This window comes from Euprymna scolopes, chromosome 6 (assembly GCF_053919585.1).
Source record: "Euprymna scolopes isolate OS-2025 chromosome 6, ASM5391958v1, whole genome shotgun sequence".
NCBI lineage: Eukaryota > Metazoa > Mollusca > Cephalopoda > Sepiida > Sepiolidae > Euprymna > Euprymna scolopes.
Window position 1 is genome coordinate 10,841,668 of NC_136487.1, and position 24,980 is coordinate 10,866,647.

The window sequence follows — 24,980 nt, forward strand, 5'->3', positions numbered from 1 at the left end:
ACAGAAAAAAGAAAAACGGGGAAGGAAAAAACAGAAAAAAGAAAAACGGGGGAGGAAAAAAAAACAGAAAAAAGAAAAACGGGGGAGGAAAAAACAGAAAAAAGAAAAACGGGGGAGGAAAAAACAGAAAAAAGAAAAACGGGGGAGGAAAAAACAGAAAAAAGAAAAACGGGGGAGGAAAAAACAGAAAAAAGAAAAACGGGGGAGGAAAAAAAAACAGAAAAAAGAAAAACGGGGGAGGAAAAAACAGAAAAAAGAAAAACGGGGGAGGAAAAAAAACAGAAAAAAGAAAAACGGGGAGGAAAAAAAACAGAAAAAAGAAAAACGGGGGAGGAAAAAAAACAGAAAAAAAAAAACGGGGGAGGAAAAAAAAAACAGAAAAAAGAAAAACGGGGGAGGAAAAAAAAAACAGAAAAAAGAAAAACGGGGGAGGAAGAAACAGAAAAAAAAAAAACGGGGGAGGAAGAAACAGAAAAAAAAAAAACGGGGGAGGAAGAAACAGAAAAAAAAAAAACGGGGGAGGAAGAAACAGAAAAAAAAAAAACCGGGGGAGGAAGAAACAGGAAAAAAAAAAAACGGGGGAGGAAGAAACAGAGGGGGGGGAAGAAAGGAAAAACCGTGGGGGGGGGGGGGGAGAAAACCGGGCAGGGGGGGGGGGAAGAAAGAAAAAACGGTGGGGGGGGGAAGAAAAAATGGTGGTGGTGGTGGGGGGGGGGGGGGGAACCGCCGGTATGAAGAAAAAAACTGGCGGGAGGAGAAGAAAAAAAAAACCGACGGGGAGAAAAAGAAAAAAGGGGGGGGATAGAAAACACAGGGGGGAAAGAGAAAAAACGGGGGAGGAACAAACAGAAAAACGGGGGGGGGGGAAACATACTGAAAAACGGGGAGGGAAACAAACAGAAAAACGGGGGGGAACAAACAGAAAAACGGGGGGGAACAAACAGAAAAACGGGGGGGAACAAACAGAAAAACGGGGGGGAACAAACAGAAAAACGGGGGGGAACAAACAGAAAAACGGGGGGGAACAAACAGAAAAACGGGGGGGGGAACAAACAGAAAAACGGGGGGGGGGAACAAACAGAAAAACGGGGGGGGGGAACAAACAGAAAAACGGGGGGGGGAACAAACAGAAAAACGGGGGGGGGAACAAACAGAAAAACGGAGAGTGCAAACAGAAAAACGGAGAGTGCAAACAGAAAAACGGAGAGTACACACAGAAAAACGGAGAGTACACACAGAAAAACGGAGAGTACACACAGAAAAACAGGGGGAGTACAAACAGAAAAACAGGGAGAGTACACACAGAAAAACAGAGGCGGGGAAACAGAAAAACAGGGGGAGGGGAAACAGAAAAACAGGGGGAGGGGAAACAGAAAAACAGGGGGAGGGGAAACAGAAAAACAGGGGGAGGGGAAACAGAAAAACAGGGGGAGGGGAAACAGAAAAACAGGGGGAGGGGAAACAGAAAAACGGAGAGTACACACAGAAAAACGGAGAGTACACACAGAAAAACGGAGAGTACACACAGAAAAACGGAGAGTACACACAGAAAAACAGAGGCGGAGGAACAAACAGAAAAACAGAGGCAGGGGAACAAACAGAAAAACAGGGGGAGGGGAAACAGAAAAACGGGGGGAGGGGAAACAGAAAAACGGGGGGAGGGGAAACAGAAAAACGGGGGGAGGGGAAACAGAAAAACGGGGGGAGGGGAAACAGAAAAACGGGGGGAGGGGAAACAGAAAAACGGGGGGAGGGGAAACAGAAAAACGGGGGGAGGGGAAACAGAAAAACGGGGGGAGGGGAAACAGAAAAACGGGGGGAGGGGAAACAGAAAAACGGGGGGAGGGGAAACAGAAAAACGGGGGGAGGGGAAACAGAAAAACGGGGGGAGGGGAAACAGAAAAACGGGGGGAGGGGAAACAGAAAAACGGGGGGGGGGAACAGAAAAACGGGGGGAGGGGAAACAGAAAAACGGGGGGAGGGGAAACAGAAAAACGGGGGGAGGGGAAACAGAAAAACGGGGGGAGGGGAAACAGAAAAACGGGGGGAGGGGAAACAGAAAAACGGGGGGAGGGGAAACAGAAAAACGGGGGGAGGGGAAACAGAAAAACGGGGGGAGGGGAAACAGAAAAACGGGGGGAGGGGAAACAGAAAAACGGGGGGAGGGGAAACAGAAAAACGGGGGGAGGGGAAACAGAAAAACGGGGGGTGCAGAAAAAACAAGGGGGGGAACAGAAAAGGGAGGGAACAAAAAAACAGCAGTGGGGCGCAGAAAAATAGGAGGGAAACAGAAAAAACAGGGGGGAAACGGGGGAAGACAGAGAAAAAAGAAAACGGAAAAATAAACGGGAAAAAAGAAAAATGGGAGGGGGACAGCGAAAAAAGGAAAATAAAAGATCGAAAACTGTTAAGGAAAGGGTAGGAAGTGTTAAATACCTTGGGTTGATTAATCTTCATATTCCTGGCATGCATAGTGTTGGTGCAGGCGATGCTCACCTGCGATGGTTGGTGCATATGTGAAGAAGAGACGATACTATGTGGCTGACCAGCCATATTTGCACTCGTCACAGGCATGGTAGTGACCCTGTGATGAGTCTGATTGTGCATAGTCTGTCGAGTGGAGGTCACAGTGGCTGTCGTGGGGATGGGGGATATGGTTTGTTGGCGCAGCACTTCATGAGGAGGTGGACGCACGCCTTCAATCGACATCTTGTTCAGGTAGAGTGAATGTCTCAGGAGCGGTAAACTTTTCTGCAAAAGCACAAACATCAATTTAAAATAGTTGAAACTAGCTACAAAGACAAAGAGTTGAACATATTCAAGTTCTTAAGAAAAAAAAAAAAAAGAAAAACCTTTTTCATCAAAGAGGGAGGCAGAGAAAGAAACCTAAAATATATATTAGAAGGTAAAGAAATGAAATGGAGTCAAAAAATAATTTTTTTGAATAGGAGTTAGTCACATCTTTTGAAAAGATTATTTCATTAAATTTGAAAATCTTAGAAAATCTAGTAATGCTATATAATTTTTTTATTAAATGAAAAATCATTTTGTCAGACATTTTGTGAAATCCATCCTAATCATAGAAAACTTTGTAATTTGTGTTATTTGGGTTTTTTTTTTTTTAATTTTGTTGGTGATGCTAATTTCATGAAAAAAATGAAAAATATATGGGGGGGGGGGGACTTTCGATGGTAGACACTCAAATATGGAATTTGTTCAAAAGCTATTTTAAAAAATGTTTTTATTGTAAGGAGAATATAGAGTTTCTATTTTCTTTACAAGTAAAAACAGAATTCCTTTTTTTAAATATTAGTTAGTAATATCTTCTGAAAGCATTTTGTAAGGTTAAATTTGAAAACTTTATAAAATCGAGTAATGCTGTATAATTTTTTATTAAATGAAAGCTGTATAATTTTTTATTAAATGAAAGATAATTTTTTTAATAAATGTTGCATATTTTTTTATTTTTTGAGACTTTTGGTGGCATTCACCCTAATCATAGAAGTCTTTGTAATTTTGTTTTTCAGCCCTAGAATACAACTGTTATCAAGATCAGATGTACAATTTTCTTTTCTAAGGGCTATCTCCTTTGGATTTAACACCAACAAAATGAGAAAAAGAAAATAAATTATGAAGTCTTTCTTTTTTGGATGCCATCAAAAGCCTCAGGATAAAAAAAAAAAAATTGATTTTCATTTTATTCTTTAATAATAAAAAAAAAAAAACTATACACCATCACTCAGTTTTCTAAAATATTCAAATTTACAAAATAATGCTTTCAAAGAATGTGTCAGACTCCTATTGAATTTTTGCACTAACCACATGACACATCAACTAGATTGGACTTTTATGCATTTGTCAACAAGATCGGATGTACAATTTTCTTTTAGGGGACATCACCCCTGAACTTATCAAGAACAAAATGAGGAGAATACAAAGTTTTCTATGATTAGGATGAATGCCACCGAAAATTTCAGAAAAATTCTTTTAAATAAAAAAAGTTTTTCCTTTTAATAAAAAATTATACATCACTAGTGAAGATACCTGCATGTTGTTCATGGTTTGGTCATGATCAAGACTAGCAAAGATAGCTGTGCTGTGTAAGGTTTGGTCATGATCAAGACTAGCAAAGATAGCTGCGCTGTGTAAGGTTTGGTCATGATCAGTTCAGTGGTGTGGGCTGTACGAGAGTATATATACATAGGCTATAACCTTGATCTTTGATCTATACCTTGGAAAATAGTGTGCACCATCCTAAGGTGGGAGACCATCATCATGCCGGGTTTGGTCATTATCAATCCAGTGGTTTGGGATGTAGAAGAGTTGTATACACAGACAAACACGAACATGTCTACTTCATATATATATATATATATATATATATATAAATTACTTGGTTTTGTAATGTTATTAAAATTTTTTTTATTTTCCATAAAACAATAACATATCAGGGAAGAATCTATTCGACAAAAGGCTCAACATTTAAATAATTATTTTTTTATTGATATCTTTAAGATAATTTTTTGTGATTTGTTCAAACAGTTTGTAATTTTACAGTTAACTTTATGAACAAGTTATTTCTTTTTTTTTAAATTGTTTAATTACTTTTCTTTTTTAAATTTTTTTAGTACATTTTCACCCATAACAAGGCACATTGCCACTTTGATCAAAGTGGCAATGTGCCTTGTTATGGGTGAAAATGTACTAAACAAATTTAAAAAAGAAAAGTAATTAAACAATTTAAAAAAAAAAAAGAAACAACTTCTGCAGACTAGCAACATGTTGCTTTATGCATTGTGCAACTTGTCCTGGTAGGAGTTCTTTCTAAAGAAAATCAAAGTATTCCCAGTTCAATATCATTTAGGAGTTTCTTGGCCTTCATAAGTCCATTTTTTTTTTTTTTTTTTTGAGAATAACAAGAATTGTTCAGTGTTTTTTCAAGCGAAAAATGATAATTGAAAATAATTACTTTGAGAAACGGAACCAAATACGGTTGAGGAGATGACTTTAATTCAATCTGTAGCTTCTCTGTGAAACTTTCTGGATCCACTTTCCCATCCTGCAATTGAAGGAGGACACGTAAAAAAAAGATATGCAACAAAGCAAAATTGTGACATTGATTAAAGAAAAGTAAAATTTGTTGCTTATTTGGGACAATTTAAAAAGTTGTATTTTCAAAACTTTTCACACATGCAGACGTTTAATCATATCACCATTTTTTTTTTAAATATACTTTGGTTCTTGTCTAGAATCCCCCCCCCCCACATGTTAAAAAACAAAAATAAAGAAAAATCCATATAGTGCACGTAACAGTGACGAAACAAAAAATATCTTCCAAAAATCATGTAAATTGATCAATTTTTAATAAAGAAAATAATTTTTTAAGCAATTAACAGAAATTTGTAGGCATTACAATCATGTGAGTTGAGTTATCTCCTATTGTTTGAAATTGCTTTCAAAATGGCGACGGAAGAAAATTGTTTCTCGGATACTCATAAAATTTCATTTTCTTATTTAAAAATAAAACTAATTGATTAATTTACATAATTTTTGGAATATATTTTCGTTTCATCATGAATATAGATTTATTTTTATTATTTTAATATAGAGAGAATTCTGAACAAGAATGGAAAGATTTTGCAAAGTTAATTCATGTTAGTAAATTGTATAATTTTCAAACCTATGATTTTCAGAATCTACCATTCCATTAAAATCAGGAATAAATAAATTCTCATTAGGTTTCTAGGTACCATTTATAACCATTTTTTGAGAAACATGACCTTTAAGAGCAGTTTTTTTCTTTACCTCTGGACCGAAAATTAATTTAAATCAGAGACACAAAATTTTACATAAAATTTAAATAAATGTGATACTATCGATCTCAACCAAGTTTTGGGAATTAAAAGAAAAAAATAGATAAAAGAAATAGGAAATAGGGTTGATGAAAGGACATCACATGGGAAGTTGTTCAGTGGAAAGACAAAAGAAGCGCGATATGGAATTGTTGGTGAGAGTGTAGCAAAGTCCAATGAATATGTATAGGAAGCATCGGAGTGTACGTCTTCCTTTGGAGTTGCGTTTTATTTTCATACACTTGAACCTGTGCATGATCTCCTGGCAATCACCAATGAATCAGAACGAGAGAAGATAAAGAGAAATTCACGGCACACAACGTTGCGATGACGTCACATTAATAATGGCTAAAATGTACAAAAGTTGTGCTAGTTTAAAAAAAAAAAAAAAAAAAATGTAACATTTAGTAGACTTATAGCTAAAAAACACTCAAAAAGATAAAGATTAATGAAATAAATTGTTGGTTGAATGATGAAAAATATTATGAGAAGATTAAAAGTAATGAACGGAATGAATAAAATCTGATTTGCGAGTTCGACAAGATACACCAATAGTTTGTCTCTCCGGCTCAGATGGGTTTCATAGAGGACTCTTAGCCAAAGGACTCTGTAATGGGTCTGTATTGGTCTGGTCAAGCAGAAGTTCTGCAAGTCTATCATTCAAGCTTGGTTAAGCAAAAGCTTCTTATAAAAAATAAACATTATTGTTTATAAATGGGACTTGTGTTGTTTTAAAAGTTTTGAATTTTTATTTATTTTTTTTTTTTTTAGATGAGGTGATTGTTTTATTTTTTTTTTAGATGAGGTGATTGTTTATTTTATTTTTTTTTTAGATGAGGTGATTGTTTATTTTACTTGTATTGATCAGACTATTGTTCTCATCTTGAGTTTTATTTGTGCAACGTTTCGATCAGATTGGCATTCGACCATTCTCAAGAATGTTGTTTGGAAAAAAAAAAAAAAAAGAGAAAAGTTACTGACTCCGTAGATATTTTTGCATTTTTTGAGTTAGTTTCTTTTTTATGGTTATGGTTTCATATTTGTGAAAAAAATTGGTTGACAAAGGAGGAGGCAATTCTAATAAATATCTACGGAGCCAGTAACTTGTGCTGTTTTGTTTGGATTTTGTGTAGGAGATCATCGCTAGATGAGTGCACATGGTAAATGTTCATAGTCTGGCTGCATCATACATTTCCAAGATCATTTCATTACCCTAATTATGTAACCCTTTGGACAGCAGCTCTTCAGACATGCATCCATTGGGCATAACTGCTATTTACTAAATACCTAATTACCAACAACTTTAAATTGTCTCCTCTTTCTTAACTCACAATTTTGTTTGAATAATCTATCTCATATCTTGTTCCGCACCTTCATTATCTAACGCATACACATATAGAGTAGGATGCATATACAGAAAATGATAGGAAAAAAAATGGATATACTCACAATAAGACCTTGGATGAGTTCTCTCACATTCATGATGGTTTCTGGCCGCTGATTGGAGGCCAACTTCAGCAGAGTTGCCATAAAATTCTTACATTTCCTTACATTGTCCATCATGTTGCTGTTTTGACCTGGACGTAAGCAAAGAGAATTGAATTTAAAAAAAAACAAAAAAAAAACAATAGATCAGGAATAGATTTTAGGAACCACAAAAGTTTATATTAGTTATGCACCAACAAGATGCCGATTTTTTCCCAGGAGTCAACTGTTCCACAGAGCAGGGGTCGGAGGCACAGAATGCATCTGAAAACACGGTCAAAATCCAATGTTTATGAAAGCGATCTCTGCTAAAAGAAAAAAAAAAAAAAAAAAAAAAAAAAAAAAAAAAAGGACAAACTGGAGGCTTTAACCACGTTTGCACCCTCTGCACATGCCTCTTATCTATGTGCTGTTCTACATGAACAACGTTCTTCGTTAAGACATGCAAGAAAACATGACTTTTTTTTATTACAATTTCACCCCATACAAGGCACATTGCCACTTTGTGTAGGGGGCTACTAACAGGGGCAACAACTACTGGGGTACTATGTAGGGATTTGGGCAGCAAGATGTTGGTTCACGTTGCACTTGAACTTCTGCACGTCAGTACAGTTGGGGAAGCAGGGACCTGAAATGGAATTCCAAAGTCTAGCAGTTCTGGGGAAGAAACTACTGCAGTAGAAAGATCTTTTTACATCTAGGGACTTCTACAGTGTTTGCAGCTGCCAGTGAAGAATTTGATCATGTTGACACCAACATCAGCACAGAATGACTGTAAGAATCAATGTAAGTGTAATAAAACTGTCTTGTTCCTTTAAATTTATTAAACTTTATTAATATGTTTACAGGCAACAATAACATAATTCATTGTCACTGTTCTCATAATAATCATCATGACATCACAACTATCATTATTGTTGAAATAAACACGGCATAATGTGATAACTTAGGTGTTCCATTTCATTTTGAAACCAACGCCTAATGAATATTTTCATTAGTTTCTGAGATACATGGGTTACAAAGTCGCAAAACTTTGAACCAGTTTTCTGACATTTTTTTTTTTAAAGTGGCGCTTAGTACTATATGATTCTGGGGGCTTCAGATTTCCTTGAATCAATGAGGACTGGTGTCAGTTAAAGAACTAGAAAAGTTTAAGATATCAGCAGAAAATTCCCATGATTCTGTAATAGTAAACTACTCATTCCATCAAAACAGGATTACATTTTTAACATTAACCAAGCATTAACTAAAAGAATTGATGGTTATCCAGAATTCTGCCTATATCTAAAAAACAAAAAGAAAAATCTGATAGCCATACTTGAGACAAAACGAAAATGTCATATTCCAAAAATCACAAATTGATCAAGTAGATTTATCTATTATAATATGACTGTGTGGAACCGTTTCTACCAAACTACGTCATCAATTTTTTGCCTACAGACTTGAAACTTAATATGTAGAGGATTTGGACCTATGGCACAAATTCAATTTTTGTCAGTAAAAACAGCTGCTAAGGGGTCAAAATTGAAAAAGTGGAACTTGGCAGGTCATTTGAAGTGCTCCTCTTTGCATGCATAAATATACATTTATATGTTTAACTTAATTCTGAAAGTTTTGAGATCTATCTTTTCTTATTTCAGATGGTAGCGAACAGTGTTGGGAAGCCAAATGTTTTGGTTTAATTCTAGACAGAATTTCTAACAGAATCTTTTACTTAATTCACGGAGGTAGATTAATTTGATCTCATTCTGTCAGCCATGAACGAGTAGCAGTATTAAATAATTTGTAACTGTATTCTAGTATTGCAAGCAATGAGGATTAACCCTTCACCCTCTAGAAAACTGTCGCTCGGAACTAAACATTACTTAGTACTTAGATGGACGCAGATGATACAAATTATCTATCCTTATCCCAAAATTCCATGTAAGGGAACCAAAACTATTGCCAAAAGTGTGATTTTTACTTTTTACGTAACCAAACTTGCTGACAACTGGTCATGTGATGTAGATGTTAAATTGTACACAAAGTTACAAATTTAACTGAATACATAATATAACTCACCTGGCATAACTCCAGCCTGTGTGACGGCCACCGAACCTTGCGCTGCAGTAGTTGATGCTGTTGCGGTATGACTAACTGATGAGACATTAGAATTGTGGTGTAGTGACACTATAGGTGTATGATTTACAGGCACCGAATGTCGTAGCACTGTGTGATGGGTGGTGGTAGGTACCTGACCTTGGGACTGCTGGATGGTCAGAATAGTTGGAGTCTGTTGTCTTGGCTGACCTTGGGTGGTGATCGTCTGAAATAAAATTAAGATTTTGTCAATTTTAAGTTTTTTTTATAAAACAGTTAAATCGGCTGAATCAAACAGACAAAAAATAAAATAAAACTTATCAAAATAATTACACTAAACAATAAAATCAATATATTTATATGCATGTGGGCACGTGCATGCCTGTATATTTATATTAATTTGTTAATTAGCCATTACAATAATTATCTCTCTTTAACAGTTAAATTTAATCAATGGTTTTAATAATTACAGAAAGTAAATTAAAAACTAAGAATTAGTTATAAATACAAGAAAAATAAAAATGTTAAAAAATAATATAGAATATAAACATGTCCTATATTATTTATATTATTAAGTTTAAATAATATAATAAATTCCAATTTCTGCAGAATTTCCTCATTTAACAAAAGCCCCAGCATGCATGTCTGAATTGGAATTATGTGTAACGCCTGCGATTATAGTTTTATGTCTGATTGGAGAAGTAAAAAAAAAAAAACCCCAAAACGAGACAACTTTATTAATATAGTAGATATATGGGGTTCAGGGAGGAGATCAAAAGATTTGTGGTTTCCTCAATTTTCTTGGGTTGTGTTAGTGCATGTGTGTAATAGATATATGTATATACACATATATACATGCATACAAATTTGTAAACAAGTTTAATATTGCAAATGAAATTGGTTTGTCGATTTAATACTTAAGAAAAAAAGGGTTCTAATTAAATAAAAAACAAAAATACTAAAAAATCTTTGATGTACCAACCCATCGTAGAATGAAAATGTCATATTCCAAAAATCAAACTAATCCAAGTTATTTTATAAAGAAAATCATATTTTTGTTTTTTTAGCGATTATTGTATATTGTAGCCATTATAAGTCTGATTTTACAATCTGTAGGACGAATTGGGTTGCCTCCATTTATTAAATATGACAGACAATTCTTACTTCAGAAAATTCCATTTTTTTTTTTTAGAAAAAAAAAAAAAAAAAAAATGCTTGATTAATTCACATTATTTTTGGAAATGATATTTACTTTCTATGATGTGTACATACAAAGATTTGTTTTTTTTATTTGTTTTAAATTAGGTTGAATTCTGAACTGGGATTGAAAAAGCATAAAAAGAGATGGAGTTTGCTTACCTTGGCATTGTGTAATTTTCCAGGCATGACAGCAGTGTTTGTGGTATTCTGTGGCTGAAGTACATTTGCTTGACTCGCTTGCACCAATACCAACTGACCCTGATCATTTTTGACCAGCACGCTACCTGGTTGCAATTGGATGCTTGTCGGAAGCGTAATTGCATTCTAAAAGATCAAAGTTTGAATAAAGAAAAAAAAAATCATGAGAATAAAATTCAAAATAGAATTGAAAGCCATCACATGTGAAAAATTACGATTAACTACTTTACTAGGAGTTGAAAGGTAAATTGTGTAAACTAAATCTTAATTAAATTTTTTTTTTTTTTGCTAATAAAGTCATCCACCAACTGATCTGGTTCACAAGGCAACAGTACCAACACTGCTACAGAGATGGCATAAGAGGATGTGGCTCTCAACTGTCAAACCTGATTTGGAAGCTATGACCGGCTCTCGTGTAGCTGAAGTATGCAGAGTAGTCAACAGTAGACAAACCTAGATTGATTTCCTTAACATAGGATTTGGCAAATCCACTTGTGGCCGGCTCAACCCACCCTGGTTGAATGTTGGCACAAGAAAAATAGAGTAATAGATTTTTTTAAAAAAAGTTGACAAATGAGATTAAAAACAAAACAGCAATAGCATAGAAATTTTTGATGAAATTGGAGGAATTCAGAAATAATGGTAGAAATAAAAAGTAAAGGGCAAGTTTGAAGCAAAAAAATCCACACGAGTGAAACTTATAACCTATTATATAAAGGACAGTTGTCTGTATGTATCTATGTAAAACCTAAGGTAAAAGAAAAAACAAAATTTTCTTGATCGGCATTGCTCTGGATGAATATCTTAAGTCTAGAAAAAAAATATTCTCAAGGAGGTGGGGAGTGTTATTAGGGCTGTGACAACAACATATTCTTTTCATTGTTTTGACTCTTGAGTAAATATCTGTTAATATCTTATGTGTTTTTACATAGACTGATTTGGTTCTCGGTTGATTAACTGTCTGAGTCGGATATATATTGAGAGTCAAAAGAATGAAAAGAATATTCTGTTGTCACAGCCCTAATTATAATGCACTAATTTTGAAAGAAAATGCCGACTCATTCCTAGAAGAATCTATAATATAAAAGAAGAGTTGTCTGTATGCATGTCCAAGTAAAGAGGAATGGGCTGGGCTGACAAGGAGTGGGAGATAGAGATATGGGATAAAGATACGGATAGAGAGATGAAAGTTTTAATAGAACTAGATTACACTTTTGTCTGACAACAATAGGTAGCTCTGGTAATCTTATGATAAATCGTAACCAAAGTTTGGGTGAACTCTGGATGTATTTAAACTATGGAGAAAGGCAAAATGTTGTGGTATCCATTTTCATTGAAATGTTTTAAAAATAAGTCATGTTAGAGGAAAAATTTGACATTATGACAAAAAAAAAAAAAAAGCTTTTTTTTTTTTTTTTTTTTTTTTTTTAAATATTGCAAAATATTCTTGGAATTCAAAACGACACATTACTACTAAAAACTTCTGTTGCATTGCGCATGCTGGTTTTATTATAATATAAAAAAAGTGAACAAAAAAAAAACAACAAAAAAACATCAATTGCACACGAACACACATTCAAAAATGCTGAAATGAAATGAATACTTTTAGAACTATCATTTTTGTAAGAGTTAATATTAGGTTTTACAAAAATAAATGTCAAATTTTGCAATTTCTAAGGAAAAATAATTACCTTTCATCTTCAAAATTACCTGCCATTGCCTTTAGTCCTTTATTTTTAGAGACTTCAAAAATATAATTTGTCTGCTATTCTCTGGTACATTAATAACAAGAATGGTGCTATCCTAAAGTTGCATCCATTTAATCTGTATTTAGTGATGCAATAGCAGTGTCAGAAATTTCGTGAAAACGATTGAATAATTACACCCGCTATCTTTCGAAGCTTATAACTCCTAGAAAAATGTAATTCAAGCCCTAATTTTTTTTTCAGTTAAAGGAGCAAGGACCAAGGTTTCATTAAAAAAAAAAACAAGTGTTTTTTTTTTTAAAAAAAAGGTTTTAAACTTCGGACTTTACAGGTAAATTTCTAAAAAACAATACTTTTTTGTTTGTTTTAAATTTGAATATATTATTTATTGATCCTTTATCTCCAATTTGTGATATATAAAACTTTGATACATAAATTAATTATTTACTTTTTAATAGACATTTGAAAATGGAGGAGCGTGAATTTTAAAAAAATCGTTTGTCTAAAATATTATATTCGGTTTATTGGAAAGAGCATAAAATTTCACATTGACTCTGAAAATATCGTAAAAATAGAATCAATAGAAATATTTTGATAGATTTTTAAAGTTTAAAAATTGAAAAATACTGAACTCGTAACATTCAATTAATTTTATTACTATTTTTGAAAAAATATTTCTATTACTTTTTATACAACTTTAATAGTTTATTTTGGAAGTATAATCCATAAAGAAAATAAACAACCCATTTTAAAAAGAGAAATTACGAGTTTTTTATATTTTATTTGCAGTTTTGTGTTAGGGGTCAAAAATTCCTACAAAAATTCTAATACACCTAGTGATGCAATTCCTAAAATTTGGAATTTTTTGAGATGAAGATTGATTATTCATCGGATTACTGTTCTTATCTTTAGAATTATTTTCACAACGTATCAGCTGATGTAACCTCCGATCTTCTTCAGGTGTATCTTCTTAAACTTTAGAATCTTTCTATCAAACTCGAGAATCTTCACGGAATTTCAAATAGCATCCTTTAAGTACTTATCCAGTATGCCATGCAAACTGGAAAAACCCATGGCATAGTGAATAGAGTACTTGGTAAAATTCAGTTGTAAAAGTTACACTCCTGGATGTTGAGGTTTAAATCCTCAGTGCAGGCGACCCCAAAATATAATTGTTGTCTACCCAGTCATGGCTGGTGAAAAATAAGTATACTATCTCTGTGGATTAAATAAATTTTCATTCAAAATTCTGCACAGATTCCAGAGTTCAACAGAAAGATTTCCAAAGGTGTGTGTAGGCGGGGGGGGGGTGTTATATCAGCCAAATAACACTCAAGATGAGAACAGTAATCCGAATAATCCAATGAAATTCCTATTTCAAACTGAAGAAAGAGCGACCAAATAAACCTCAGAGATGCTAAATCATATCTAAAAGTAGTACTGCATACTCCTTGGTGACAATATAGATTGGTTGGTTGGTTGGTTTTGTTTTACGGCATATCAACCCTTTTCGGGTTATTTAATGCCGAATCCAAAGATTCAGAAGAAAATTTTTTTAATAGAATATATTTGTTGTTTTCAAGTCGGTTTCTATTTAACCCATAGTTGGAACGCTAACAGGTACTACCACTTGTAAAACACTGGCATCGTGAATTCAAACATGGCCGGAAGTCTGTGGAAACAGCTCCCAGACCTGGTCGCCCCCCCCCCTGCCATTGATGAGGCATCTGTCCGTCAAGTTGAGGCTGCCATTTTGGAAGATCAGCGCATTACTATTCGCTAAATAACCCAAGATGTCAAGATTAGTACAGGGTCTGTGGAAACTATCATTCATGACCATTTGCATAAGGTGTCTGCCAGATGGATTCCCAGGTTGCTCACACCATTCCAGAAGCGATAACACGTCGAGTGCTTGAGGATGAATTTGGAGATGTGCCCAAGAAGAGGAGTCAAAGTTTTTCAAAAGACTGATTACACAGGATGAAATCTGGGTCCATCACTATGATCCAGAGATCAAAGCCCAGTCATTGCAGTGGAAGCACTTGGACTCACCATTTTTTTTTTTTTTTTTTACAGTGATCACCACTTATCAAGGCCTGGAAGCAACTCAGGGATAAGGATTAAAGAAGGCAAGGGTGCAGCCCTCCGCTGGCAAGGTCATGCTCACAGACTTCTGGGATCAGGACGGAGTAGTGATGACAGATTTCCTGGTAAAGGGTACCACAATTACAGGAGCCTATTATGCTTCACTTTTGAGGAAATTAAGGGAAGCTATCAAAATCAAGAGGTGGGGCAAGATCAGCAAAGGTACCCTCCTCCTGTAGGACAATGCTCCGGTCTACAACTCGCATGTCGCCAGATCAGAAGCACAGGCGTGTGTTTATGAAACCCTTCCTACTCTCCTGACCTTGTACCCTCTGACTTTCACCTCTTCCTAGCCATGAAGTTGTTTTTGAAAGCGTTTCCCAGATGATGCAGCCTTGATTTCTGAAGTCACGTTGGTTGGAGGACCAACCTGGGGTGTTCTACAAAAACGGTCTCCAGAGCTGCATCAAACGATTGCGGAAATGCATAACTGGGTATTTCTTATGTAGAGAAAGACTAATAACTGTGCCAAGTTTCGTTGCTCTACTGCTATGGGAAGTGGGTCAGAGGCATTACTTATTGCACACCCCTCGTAACATCATACCTGTATTTTTCGAGGGAGGAAGTACTTGCATCATTTAATTTTTTTACCTTATAAAAATTTAAATCCCAAACAAGGTGTTTTGCCACTTGGACATAAGCGGGTGCTATGCTACTATTTAGAATCCTGTCTATCAGGGAAATGTGGTGAGAGGTCTGTTGGCATTACATTTAAATTTCTGTATGTTGGTAGTCAGGGAAGCAGGAAATAGGGAATTCCAAAGTCTAGCACTCCAAGGAGGAAAACTATTAGAGTAGAAAGCTTTCCAGCATCTAGGGACCTCAATAGTGAAGGGGTGGGATTTTTCTGCTTGTCGGATTAGTCGGGAGCATGTATGCCGAGGGGGTGCAAGTGCTGAGTTCATCAGAGCACATTCCATTAAAGTACTAGTAAAACAGGCACAGGAATGCAACATTGCGGTGATGAGACAGGGGTTGGAGCTCGATCGATAATGTGGAACCTATTAGATTTAGACTTTCTAAGAGGGAGAGACTAATTGTAGATGTCCCAGCCCAGATGTTACAATACTCTAGGCATAGGCGAATGGTGGCTTTGTAGAGATATAGGATACTATCAGGTGTGAGTAGTTTTCTAACATGGTAGGGGAGAGCCCAACTTCTTTGATGTTAAGATAGATTACACAAAAAAAGGCAAAAGCCAGAGTTTGCGTGTTGACATCCCTCTACCCTTTTTGACAAATGTGTCAATCACTGCATTTTCTATGGCAGGAAATGAGGGTATACTATTTTGTGTAAGACTATGTGTACACCACTCAACAACGTCCCTAATGTTGTGTGCCGTAATCTGTCTTTCCTACTAGTTGTGTCATTGTCTCTTATATTGGCATCTGTCAAGTGGGTATGCACAGGTTCATAATTTATATACAACTCAAAAGCACAAAAGAAAACACAGACTCCAACACATTCTACAAATATCAGTTGAATTCTGGGTGTGTGCGTGACACCATTGTGTGGAATAATTCTTTGTGCTAACGTCCATGTCTTAATTTTTCTGTCAAGGTTGAGTTCATCAGTTGATATCAGCTCATCTCCATCTTCCAAAGCTCTCTTAACCTGGTCAAAGCCATGATCCACCTTCAACAGTGTCAAATTGGACACTGCCCTCAACTGTCACAAGCCCAAGACTGTCCATAAAACATTCCCAACTGTCAAAAACTGTTGCAAAAATTCATTGCCAAAATCCTTTATATCTGGAGTCCTTTTGTTCGCCACCTGCTGACTAACAATCCCATTCAGCTTTGTTTGTCTTACCCAGTGAAAAACTTCACCTCCATTGTTTTGCTGATAAACTCATTTCTTTTTTTCTGTCTCCCCTACTTCCTAACACTTGGGGGAGACAAAGTTATGTCACAAAATTATAAAGTGAAAAATAAAAAGACTTTCATTTGAGGTTTTGATTTTTTTTTTTTTTTTTAGATGAGGGCTGATTATTTATATTACTGTATTAATCAGACTATTATTGTCATCTTGAGTTTTATTTGTGTAACATTTTGGTCAGATTGACCTTCGACTGTCCTCAGGAATGTTGGTTGTTTGAAAAAGAACAGAAAAGTTACTGGCTCTGTAGATATTTTGTATTCTTTGAGTTGGTCTCTATTTCATGGTTATTGTTTCGTATTTGTGAAAGAAATTGTTTGACAAAGGAGAGGCAATCCGACCAAAATGTTGCACAGGATGAGAACAATAATCCGATCAACACAAGTAATATAGACTTTTGGTTTCACTAAAGTATGCTGATCATCTATGGACCACAGAGTTGAGACAAATCTACCATAATGGTTGTTGTTGAGGTCATCAACTGTCCATTGATGCACTTATACCACCCAAGCAAAGAGGTAGGGTAGATTACATAAAAAATTCTCCCTCTGAACATCAAGCTGCATACTCAAATCATTAAACACGTTGCTGCAACAGAACAATTAGGACACAGACTCCATGTCAAAACAAAAAACTTCTGACTTTTGTCAATCAACCACCCTCATTGACCATATTTTGCAGCCATAGAAGAGGATTGACTAAACAAATTAGTCAATATATTTCTTTGTTGATGTTGAGATCTTGTGCCATCTCATAAGAAGTGTTGGAAGTGGATTTAGTTTTCTTGTCTTGAGGCAGCATTCACTCTGGATCGGTTAAGACGACCCTTTCCAACGAATTCACCGCATCTGATCAAGTAGCATCACCTTGCTCAGACGAAACAATAGTCGACCCAAGTTAAATGAAGGATTCCACATTCTTCAAAATAGCACCATTCAAAGAGACCAAGAAGAATCTTAATCTTCAATGCGTTGATACGAATAATCATGTGATGCAGTTTGTTAGATGCAGCTGCATATGCTCTTCAGTTGACCCCAGCAATACATTACCGTTGTGATACTATTGTCCCCTTCAAGTGTTGGGAAGTTGAGGAAAAGAAAAAGTATGACAAAAGAAAGGGAAAATGGATTATCCAGATGTGGCGGTGAATGGGAACAAAAGGACTGGAGATGTGTTTAGATTTAGTTTTAGAATTGGGAATGGTTTGTGGAGAGTTTTGAGTTTGCAACATTCAATGACAGTGAGAGTTGACAGTTTGGAGTTGGACACAATGGAAGCTAGATCCTTACTTGGATCAAGTCAAGAGACCCTTGGGAGATATAGATGAGCTTACATCAACTGATAAACTTGCTCTCAACAGAAAAAATTAAGATATAGTGCTTAGAAAGTAGTTTCCCACGATGGTGTTATACACACCAAAACCCAACTGATATTCACAGAATGTGTTTTCTAGGCTTCTTTTTTTTAGTCATTTTATTATTTATTTATATATATATATATATATATATATATATATATATAGATATATATTTGTGAACCTCTGCACACACCTTTGACAGTCTCCAATGTGAGAGACGATGACACGTCTAAAAGAAAAGATGAAGGAGAAGACCACTGAAGCAACGTTGAAGCCGACGATGTTGTTGGCAGAGAAACCACATGATTTTACATAAAAATTTACACACAATTTTATGCGTCCACTTCCTGACCAGCTATCACCTCTTGATAGGAGTATTTTAAAGAATTTTTAGGAGGAAATATTGTGGACAAATATTGCAGATTTGCATTAAATTTTATCCATAGTAAGTAGACCCTAAGCAAGATTTTCAGAATTTTAATTTCTTAAGAATATTTAAATCAAAATCATATAGATTTTGATCAAAATTGAAATAAGGATTCTAGACGCACGGTTTAGTATCATTATGTTGAGACAAAATTGGTGAAAAACTGTTTAAGGAATAAATTTTACTCATCCTGGGACGGATATTCTTTAATTTCTTTAGAAATGAATAAATAGTGAAAATCTTTAACATTTTACAGTTTCACAGTATATCTGATCAACGTGTATTTTTGTTTCATATGTTTATGTTTGAAGGAGTTCAAAGTAGCTGGAAATTGAATTTCGTTTAATTCAATATTAGCAGTTTATAAAATTATTTCCTTTGTAGCCACTGACAGACATTCTTCATTTCTAAAGCAGAATATCGTTTCTACCAGCTTTATTTAATGACTGGAGGTTTGTACATTGCTTAAAAAATAAATAAAAATTGAACTGTCATTTTTATGCACAGCAGCAATTTTCGTTTTGATACCTTGTTATTCTTAAATTATTAAGCTCTTTTTCATTTTAAATTTGTTATTTATTTAATCAGATAATTTAAGGTTAATTGCCTCTGTGAAACATGAACAAAACTAATTGACTGGGGAAAGAAACAGTCGATATATAAATCAATCATAAAGGGAAATAACTCCCAGTTTTAACCTTTTTATCAAAATAAATAAATAAAAACAATAAAAAAGACATTTTTTAATAAGGGAACAGTTAGCAACTTGCAATAGGCATATGTCATCAAAAGTAAAAAACATTTTTATAAAATGAAGTTTAAAAATTAAAAAAAAAAAAAAAAAAAATGGCACAATGTAATTTATTGCCAAATTCTTACATTTTTCTGATACAATATTTTATTTTAATTGAAACCAAGAGATATATAAACAAGAGTTTCTCTGTCTTCCACATGAAAGTAAATGTCTAATACATTTGCTAAACAGAAGTTTTTCTTCAGATTATTTAAAAAGAGAATCAGATATATACCCCCCCCCCATTAAGTAATTAAATAGGTTTTTTATGAGGAATCGTTGCTTCTTGCAACAGGTAAGTAAAGTAAAATTATAAAGTAAATTATAAAAAGAAATATCTACAACATTGGATTTGCAGAAAATCCAAAATCTAATTAGGACAACCCATTCATTCTGATTGGTTGGCTCATCTCAAAACTGTTTGTTTACAAACAAAAACACAAGAAAAAAAGAAAAAAAGAAAAGGTGAACAAAAATATACATCAAATCCACGCATAGAAACAAAGCTTTAAACAAAACTGTTCACTTGCAATTCAAATGTACAGTTTCATGTAAAACATGAGTGCACGTAAAGTGAGAGTTAAAATAAATGTGGTTTATGATTAAAAAACACAAAACAAACAAAAAAATACTTGACTATGTATGTGATATCAAGTTATTTGGAAGCTTATCCAAATAAAAATAAAGAAAAAAAAAAAAGAAAAAAAAAAAAAAAGAAAAAAAAAAAAAAGGAACAAATACTGAAAATACCTATTTATGCTTTTAGTATAAGTATTTGGTGCTTGTATAGATTGGTGAGGTTTTAAATGTTTTAATTTAAACGTCTTAAATATTTTAAACGCTTTAAATGTTTTAAACCAGTGCATTTCAGGTCATCTCTACCATTATATAAAAGGAACTTTGTGTGTGTAAGAGTTCATTCCCTATAGACTATAAAACGGCTTTATGTGCCTGGCATAAATGTGAGATTTTGTATCGGAATGTCTTTGATGAGTATCGATAATTGAATTAATCTGATGAAAGGAGGAACAGGCGATTTAAACCAAAGTTAACACTTTACACAGCCTAACAGCACAAGTGCATCTAAGTTTTATTACTAGACAAGCAGAAAGACTTGACAAATAAAATCAACAGTAAATTCTTTGATATGACAGGCACATCTGAAATGAATGTTTCTGTTTAGAGCACAATTGAAGCATGATACTTGATTTTTGCATTTTAATGCAAACCATTATATATAAAAATAATTTTATAAAACCAACATTAGGTTCTGTAGACTATAATATATTGTGAACTTAGTCATTCCGAAAGATATGTAAAGCTTCCTCGAGATGAATCATACTAATTCCCTAATAAGAGTAAGCAATCCATTAATTTGATTGAAAAATGGTCTTTTTACCAATTTTGATGACAATAAAAATATGAGAGTGTGAAACATTCATTGATCATCATTCAATTCTGGGTAACGTCAGGTCACTCTGCTAGTTTACTATACAAATGCACAATTGTTTCAGCTTATATTGATATTTTTTTTATATATAGTTCTCTCTATATAGGTCTTTAATTTTTATTCCAGTATAAGCACTCATCAGTGCTCAGAATATACATAAAAACCAAACACTAAAAGTCACATTGATCCAGGGACATTCTTCCTTTCAGACAGATTATGAGAGAGAGAGAGAGAGAGAGAGAGCGCATGTTTATACATTCGCTATGTGCAGACATATTTCTGTAGTAACTCTGTTCAGAGGGACTACTTCATCAGGCCGGAGAAAAGTCAATTCCAAGATGAAAATCAACACTCATCTATCCTATATAATAAATAGGAATTTTTTTTTTTTTTGCTTATATATATTTCCGCTAAACAAAGAGCAAATGGTAAAAAGGGTAAAAATAGTTGAAAGGGACCCCTAAAAATTTCTTGCTCCATAGACATTACATTTAAAAAAATTTTTTTTAAATCATTTTACATTTATTATATCATATCCTCAAGTTTTGTATCGGCAAAATTTAAACTGATTAACTCATATGCGTGGATGTGATGTGTATTTGTATCAACGAGTTCCGTCGATATCAAGCACGTTTTATCAAAATAGATTTTGGATCATTCTGATTACTATTTTTGCATCTTGGATGTTATTCGCACAATGTTACGGCCAACGTAATCTCAGAATTTCTTTAGGTGCATCTTTTCAAACATGCATAATCTATACAGATTATTTAATCTACAAGAGTAAACCGTTCTCATTAAACAAATAATTTTTTTTATTTTATAATGATGGTTGAATCTTATCTTTACTACAGACGATACTAAGAATATTTAAAAATTATCTAAGATTTCTACCAGATTATGGCTGACAGAACAAAAACAATTTACTTCCATGGATTAAATAAAGGGTTTCATATATATATATATATATATATATATATACACACACATACATACACACACACACACATATATGCATATTCCATGTTGGCATAAACATATCTAGAGTTTGAAAAAGATACACTTGAAGGTTGTTTGTTACATCTGTTTAAATGTCAGGTGAATATCATCTAAGATAAGAACCGTAGTCGGAATAATCCAAATTCTTATTTAAAAAATTGCTAAACAAGATATTCTGAGTCAATGCATTTGGATCATGTTTTCCAGAATTCTAACAAATCTTTGCCATGTTTTTTTTTTTATTTTTTTAAATTTTTGAGATAAGGATGGGTAATTCATACTATTTCGATTATTAAAACTATTGTTCTCACCTTGCATGTTATTTTCATATTTCGTTCATATTTTGACCTTTTTCAGGTATATATATATATATATATATATATATACACACACACACTCAGGAATCTTTCTGTTGAACTTTGGGAATCTCAAAGGAATTTCAAATAGAACCAATGACGTAAGAAGGTAAAATTCAGATCTAAGTGACACTATTCTGAAAGTTGAAAATTCAATTCTCAGTGCAGACAATACTAAGACGACAACAACAAATTACTTAAGATTTTCTACACAGTCATGGATGATGAAGTGGGAGCATAATATCCCCCCCCCCCGTATTAAAATAGAGTTCCGTTCAAAATTCCATGCAGATTCGGATTTTGATAGAAAAATTGTGCAAATGCAAGAAGATATCTGAAGCAGGTAGGAGGTTACATTGCATTGGCCGAAACATTGTGAAAATAATACAAAAGATGAGAACAGTCAAAATAATCCAAATCTATAAGTGAAACTAAAATAAACAAACATTTAAAAAAAAAAAAAAAAAATCATTTTTTTTCAACCTTTTTTCGCAAGCTTTCGACTTACTTTATTCATCGTCTGGAGAAGTTGCAAACATAAGCACATACACAAAACATGAAAGATCATTTAACGTTGAATAGAAAAAAAAAATCGAAGGGGATCGTGTGATGCAATTCAGCTCAATTAACAATTTCCAAAAATTACCAATGTTTTTGCACTCTAAAATGTATATAACAAACCACAATACTTTCAGACTGTGTGATCATTACTTACATGATCACATCTATGCAATTTGTTAGAATTTTGGAAAAAATCAGGTGGTTTGGCATAACTTCAGAATTATGTTCTATATGTGTAAGTAACGAAAACGTTGGTGCAACTTTACTATAGCGTGTTATCCAACCCAACTGTGTATTTTCAAACAAAGATATTTCTAGAGAAAAAACATTACGTACTTACATGTCATGTCAAAATTAGTATAAATTCTAAAATTTTGTAAACAGTATCTAGTAGAAGATGTGCTAGAGCTAACTTTTGGAAAAAGTGTAGTATTATTGAGAATAAGCAAGGTGACCGACTTGAAAGCAGTTATCTCTCCTTGATTTCAAGCATCTAAAGTGTTAATTTACAGTGAAATTGCAACTTTGAAAAATTTTGTTTTTACTTATAACTATTTTTCTACTGGACCATTTTCTGTAATTTTTGGAATTTATACTAATTTTGGCATGACACTTAAGTATGTAAAAATGTTTTTCTTTGAAATACATTTTTTTTCTAAGACATTAGTTACAGCGAAAAGTTTCCCCAAAACAGATTTGAAAATGCTTAGTCTTTGATTCACAAGCCATTTAAATACTTCGACATTTATATGGTAAACATTCAACACAGACTGTATGTTTAATAGTGTACTATTCTTTCTACGTATGGGATAGATAAACACTATCTCTGCAATAAAATCACAGTGGAAATAAGTCTGGGTCTGGTGTTGCCACATTAAACATTAAATAAATGATACCATGCGAATACGAAAGCAGTTGGGATCAGGAAAAAAAAAAAAAAAAAAAATGACTAGCGTCAAGGATGCCTTTGAGAACTGATTGGCATTTTACATGCTGACCCTTCTTATTTCAGATAACAGAATACAACAGATGAAATACAGGTAAGTAAATATAATCAGCACAAACCAAAAGACCACACACACAAAGAAACTAGCCACAAAGAACATTAGTAACAGAATATTACAAAAGCAACCAGAGGTTCTTCTACACATATACAACAGTTCCAAAATTATACAAACAATTTTCCAAACATCGCTTATAAGCAATTCAATATTTAATAACAAGTTAACAAAAAGGGCAATTTATGGATGTAATAGTCAAAATTTACACCCATTAATTCATTTATTCATTTTTGAAAGGAAAAAGGTTCTGCTGTTGCACCCCCCCCCCAAAAAAAAACTTATCTCGGTTACCCATCTCATTACACTTCTTGCAACATCTGTGATTAGAGTTCAGCAGAGGATAAGTCTGAACAGTAAATTAAACTCTTCTCAGTAGAATTTTATTTTTATTTTTTTGGAAGGAAAAGTTTTAAAAAATTTCCATTGATGCTTTAATTTTAATAAGTTTGAAAAAGATAAAATTTTTTTAATGAAATCCATACAGAGTTCACTATATGAACCTAGTAATAACAAATTTGTCTAAATAAAATAAGGTTACATTAAAAATAACGGGAATAAATATTTTTAGAATTATAGTTAATAAACACCAAATAAAATAAAGTTATAATCATTAGAAATGTTTTTTTTTTCAGTTAGAATATTATTTTGAATAAAAATTTGTAGAGCTTTTATTTAACAAAGAAATTTTTAAAAATGCATTTGACAATGTTATTTTGTAAATTTAAAATGTACACGTTTTTAATATTATTGCTATGCAAACAAGTTAAAAATTGCATTTTTTTTAATTGTTAGAAATTAAAATTTAATTGGTACATTCATTTAATGAAAGTTAGGAATTCAAGAATCAAATATGTTCAGTATAAAAAACTATTTAGTCAATAACTTATACTTAACATGGTTAACAGTATAAAAAACTATTTAGTCAATCGACTTTATTTAAGTAGTATACTTAATATATACTTTTACTGCAAGCTTGCATATATTGTAAATGCCTTCTTGCTGACAAATCAAACCATCTAATATAGTTAGCCTTATGTTCTAGTACATTCGAAATATAATACAGTGCAAAGAAACAGTTACTCATGTAAACGAACCACCTAAAGTAAAATCTTGAATAATTATCTAAACTCGAATGTAAATTAATATTAAGCCGACTTTACAAACTGATAATAGTTAATTATTTGATTTTAATTAATTATAAGATGAAACTCTAATAATTTAAACCCGATAGATAACGACAAACTTACACCTATTGATATGGGAGGGGAGATTATCATCAAAAGTGTCCTGAATTTTTAACTTAGCACCGGACTTACTACTTAGATATTAAGTAAGTCACTTTTCCCCATCCCCCCCCCTTTTTTTTTTTTTTTTTTTTTTTTTTTTAATGGAGAGTAGATAATACAGTGGATGTGTTATCGGCAGCTCCAGTA

At 33.5% G+C, this 24,980-nt stretch overlaps 1 protein-coding gene across 5 annotated transcripts in view; it reads right to left on the reverse strand.

Moving 5' to 3' along the window:
* Window positions 1–24,980, reverse strand: part of LOC145277503 (transcription initiation factor TFIID subunit 4B-like) — a 76,356-nt gene that overhangs the window by 16,588 nt on the left and 34,788 nt on the right. For 3 of the 5 annotated variants that reach the window (XM_080128902.1, XM_080128901.1, XM_080128900.1), the window contains 5 exons: window positions 10,776–10,940; window positions 9,399–9,642; window positions 7,302–7,429; window positions 4,970–5,059; window positions 2,437–2,751 (listed from right to left, as the gene is read on the reverse strand). In XM_080128902.1, the coding sequence (XP_079985028.1) occupies window positions 2,437–2,751; window positions 4,970–5,059; window positions 7,302–7,429; window positions 9,399–9,642; window positions 10,776–10,940 (942 nt within the window). The remainder of the gene's footprint in view (window positions 1–2,436; window positions 2,752–4,969; window positions 5,060–7,301; window positions 7,430–9,398; window positions 9,643–10,775; window positions 10,941–24,980) is intronic. The other 2 variants (XM_080128904.1, XM_080128903.1) reach the window with 1 other exon arrangement.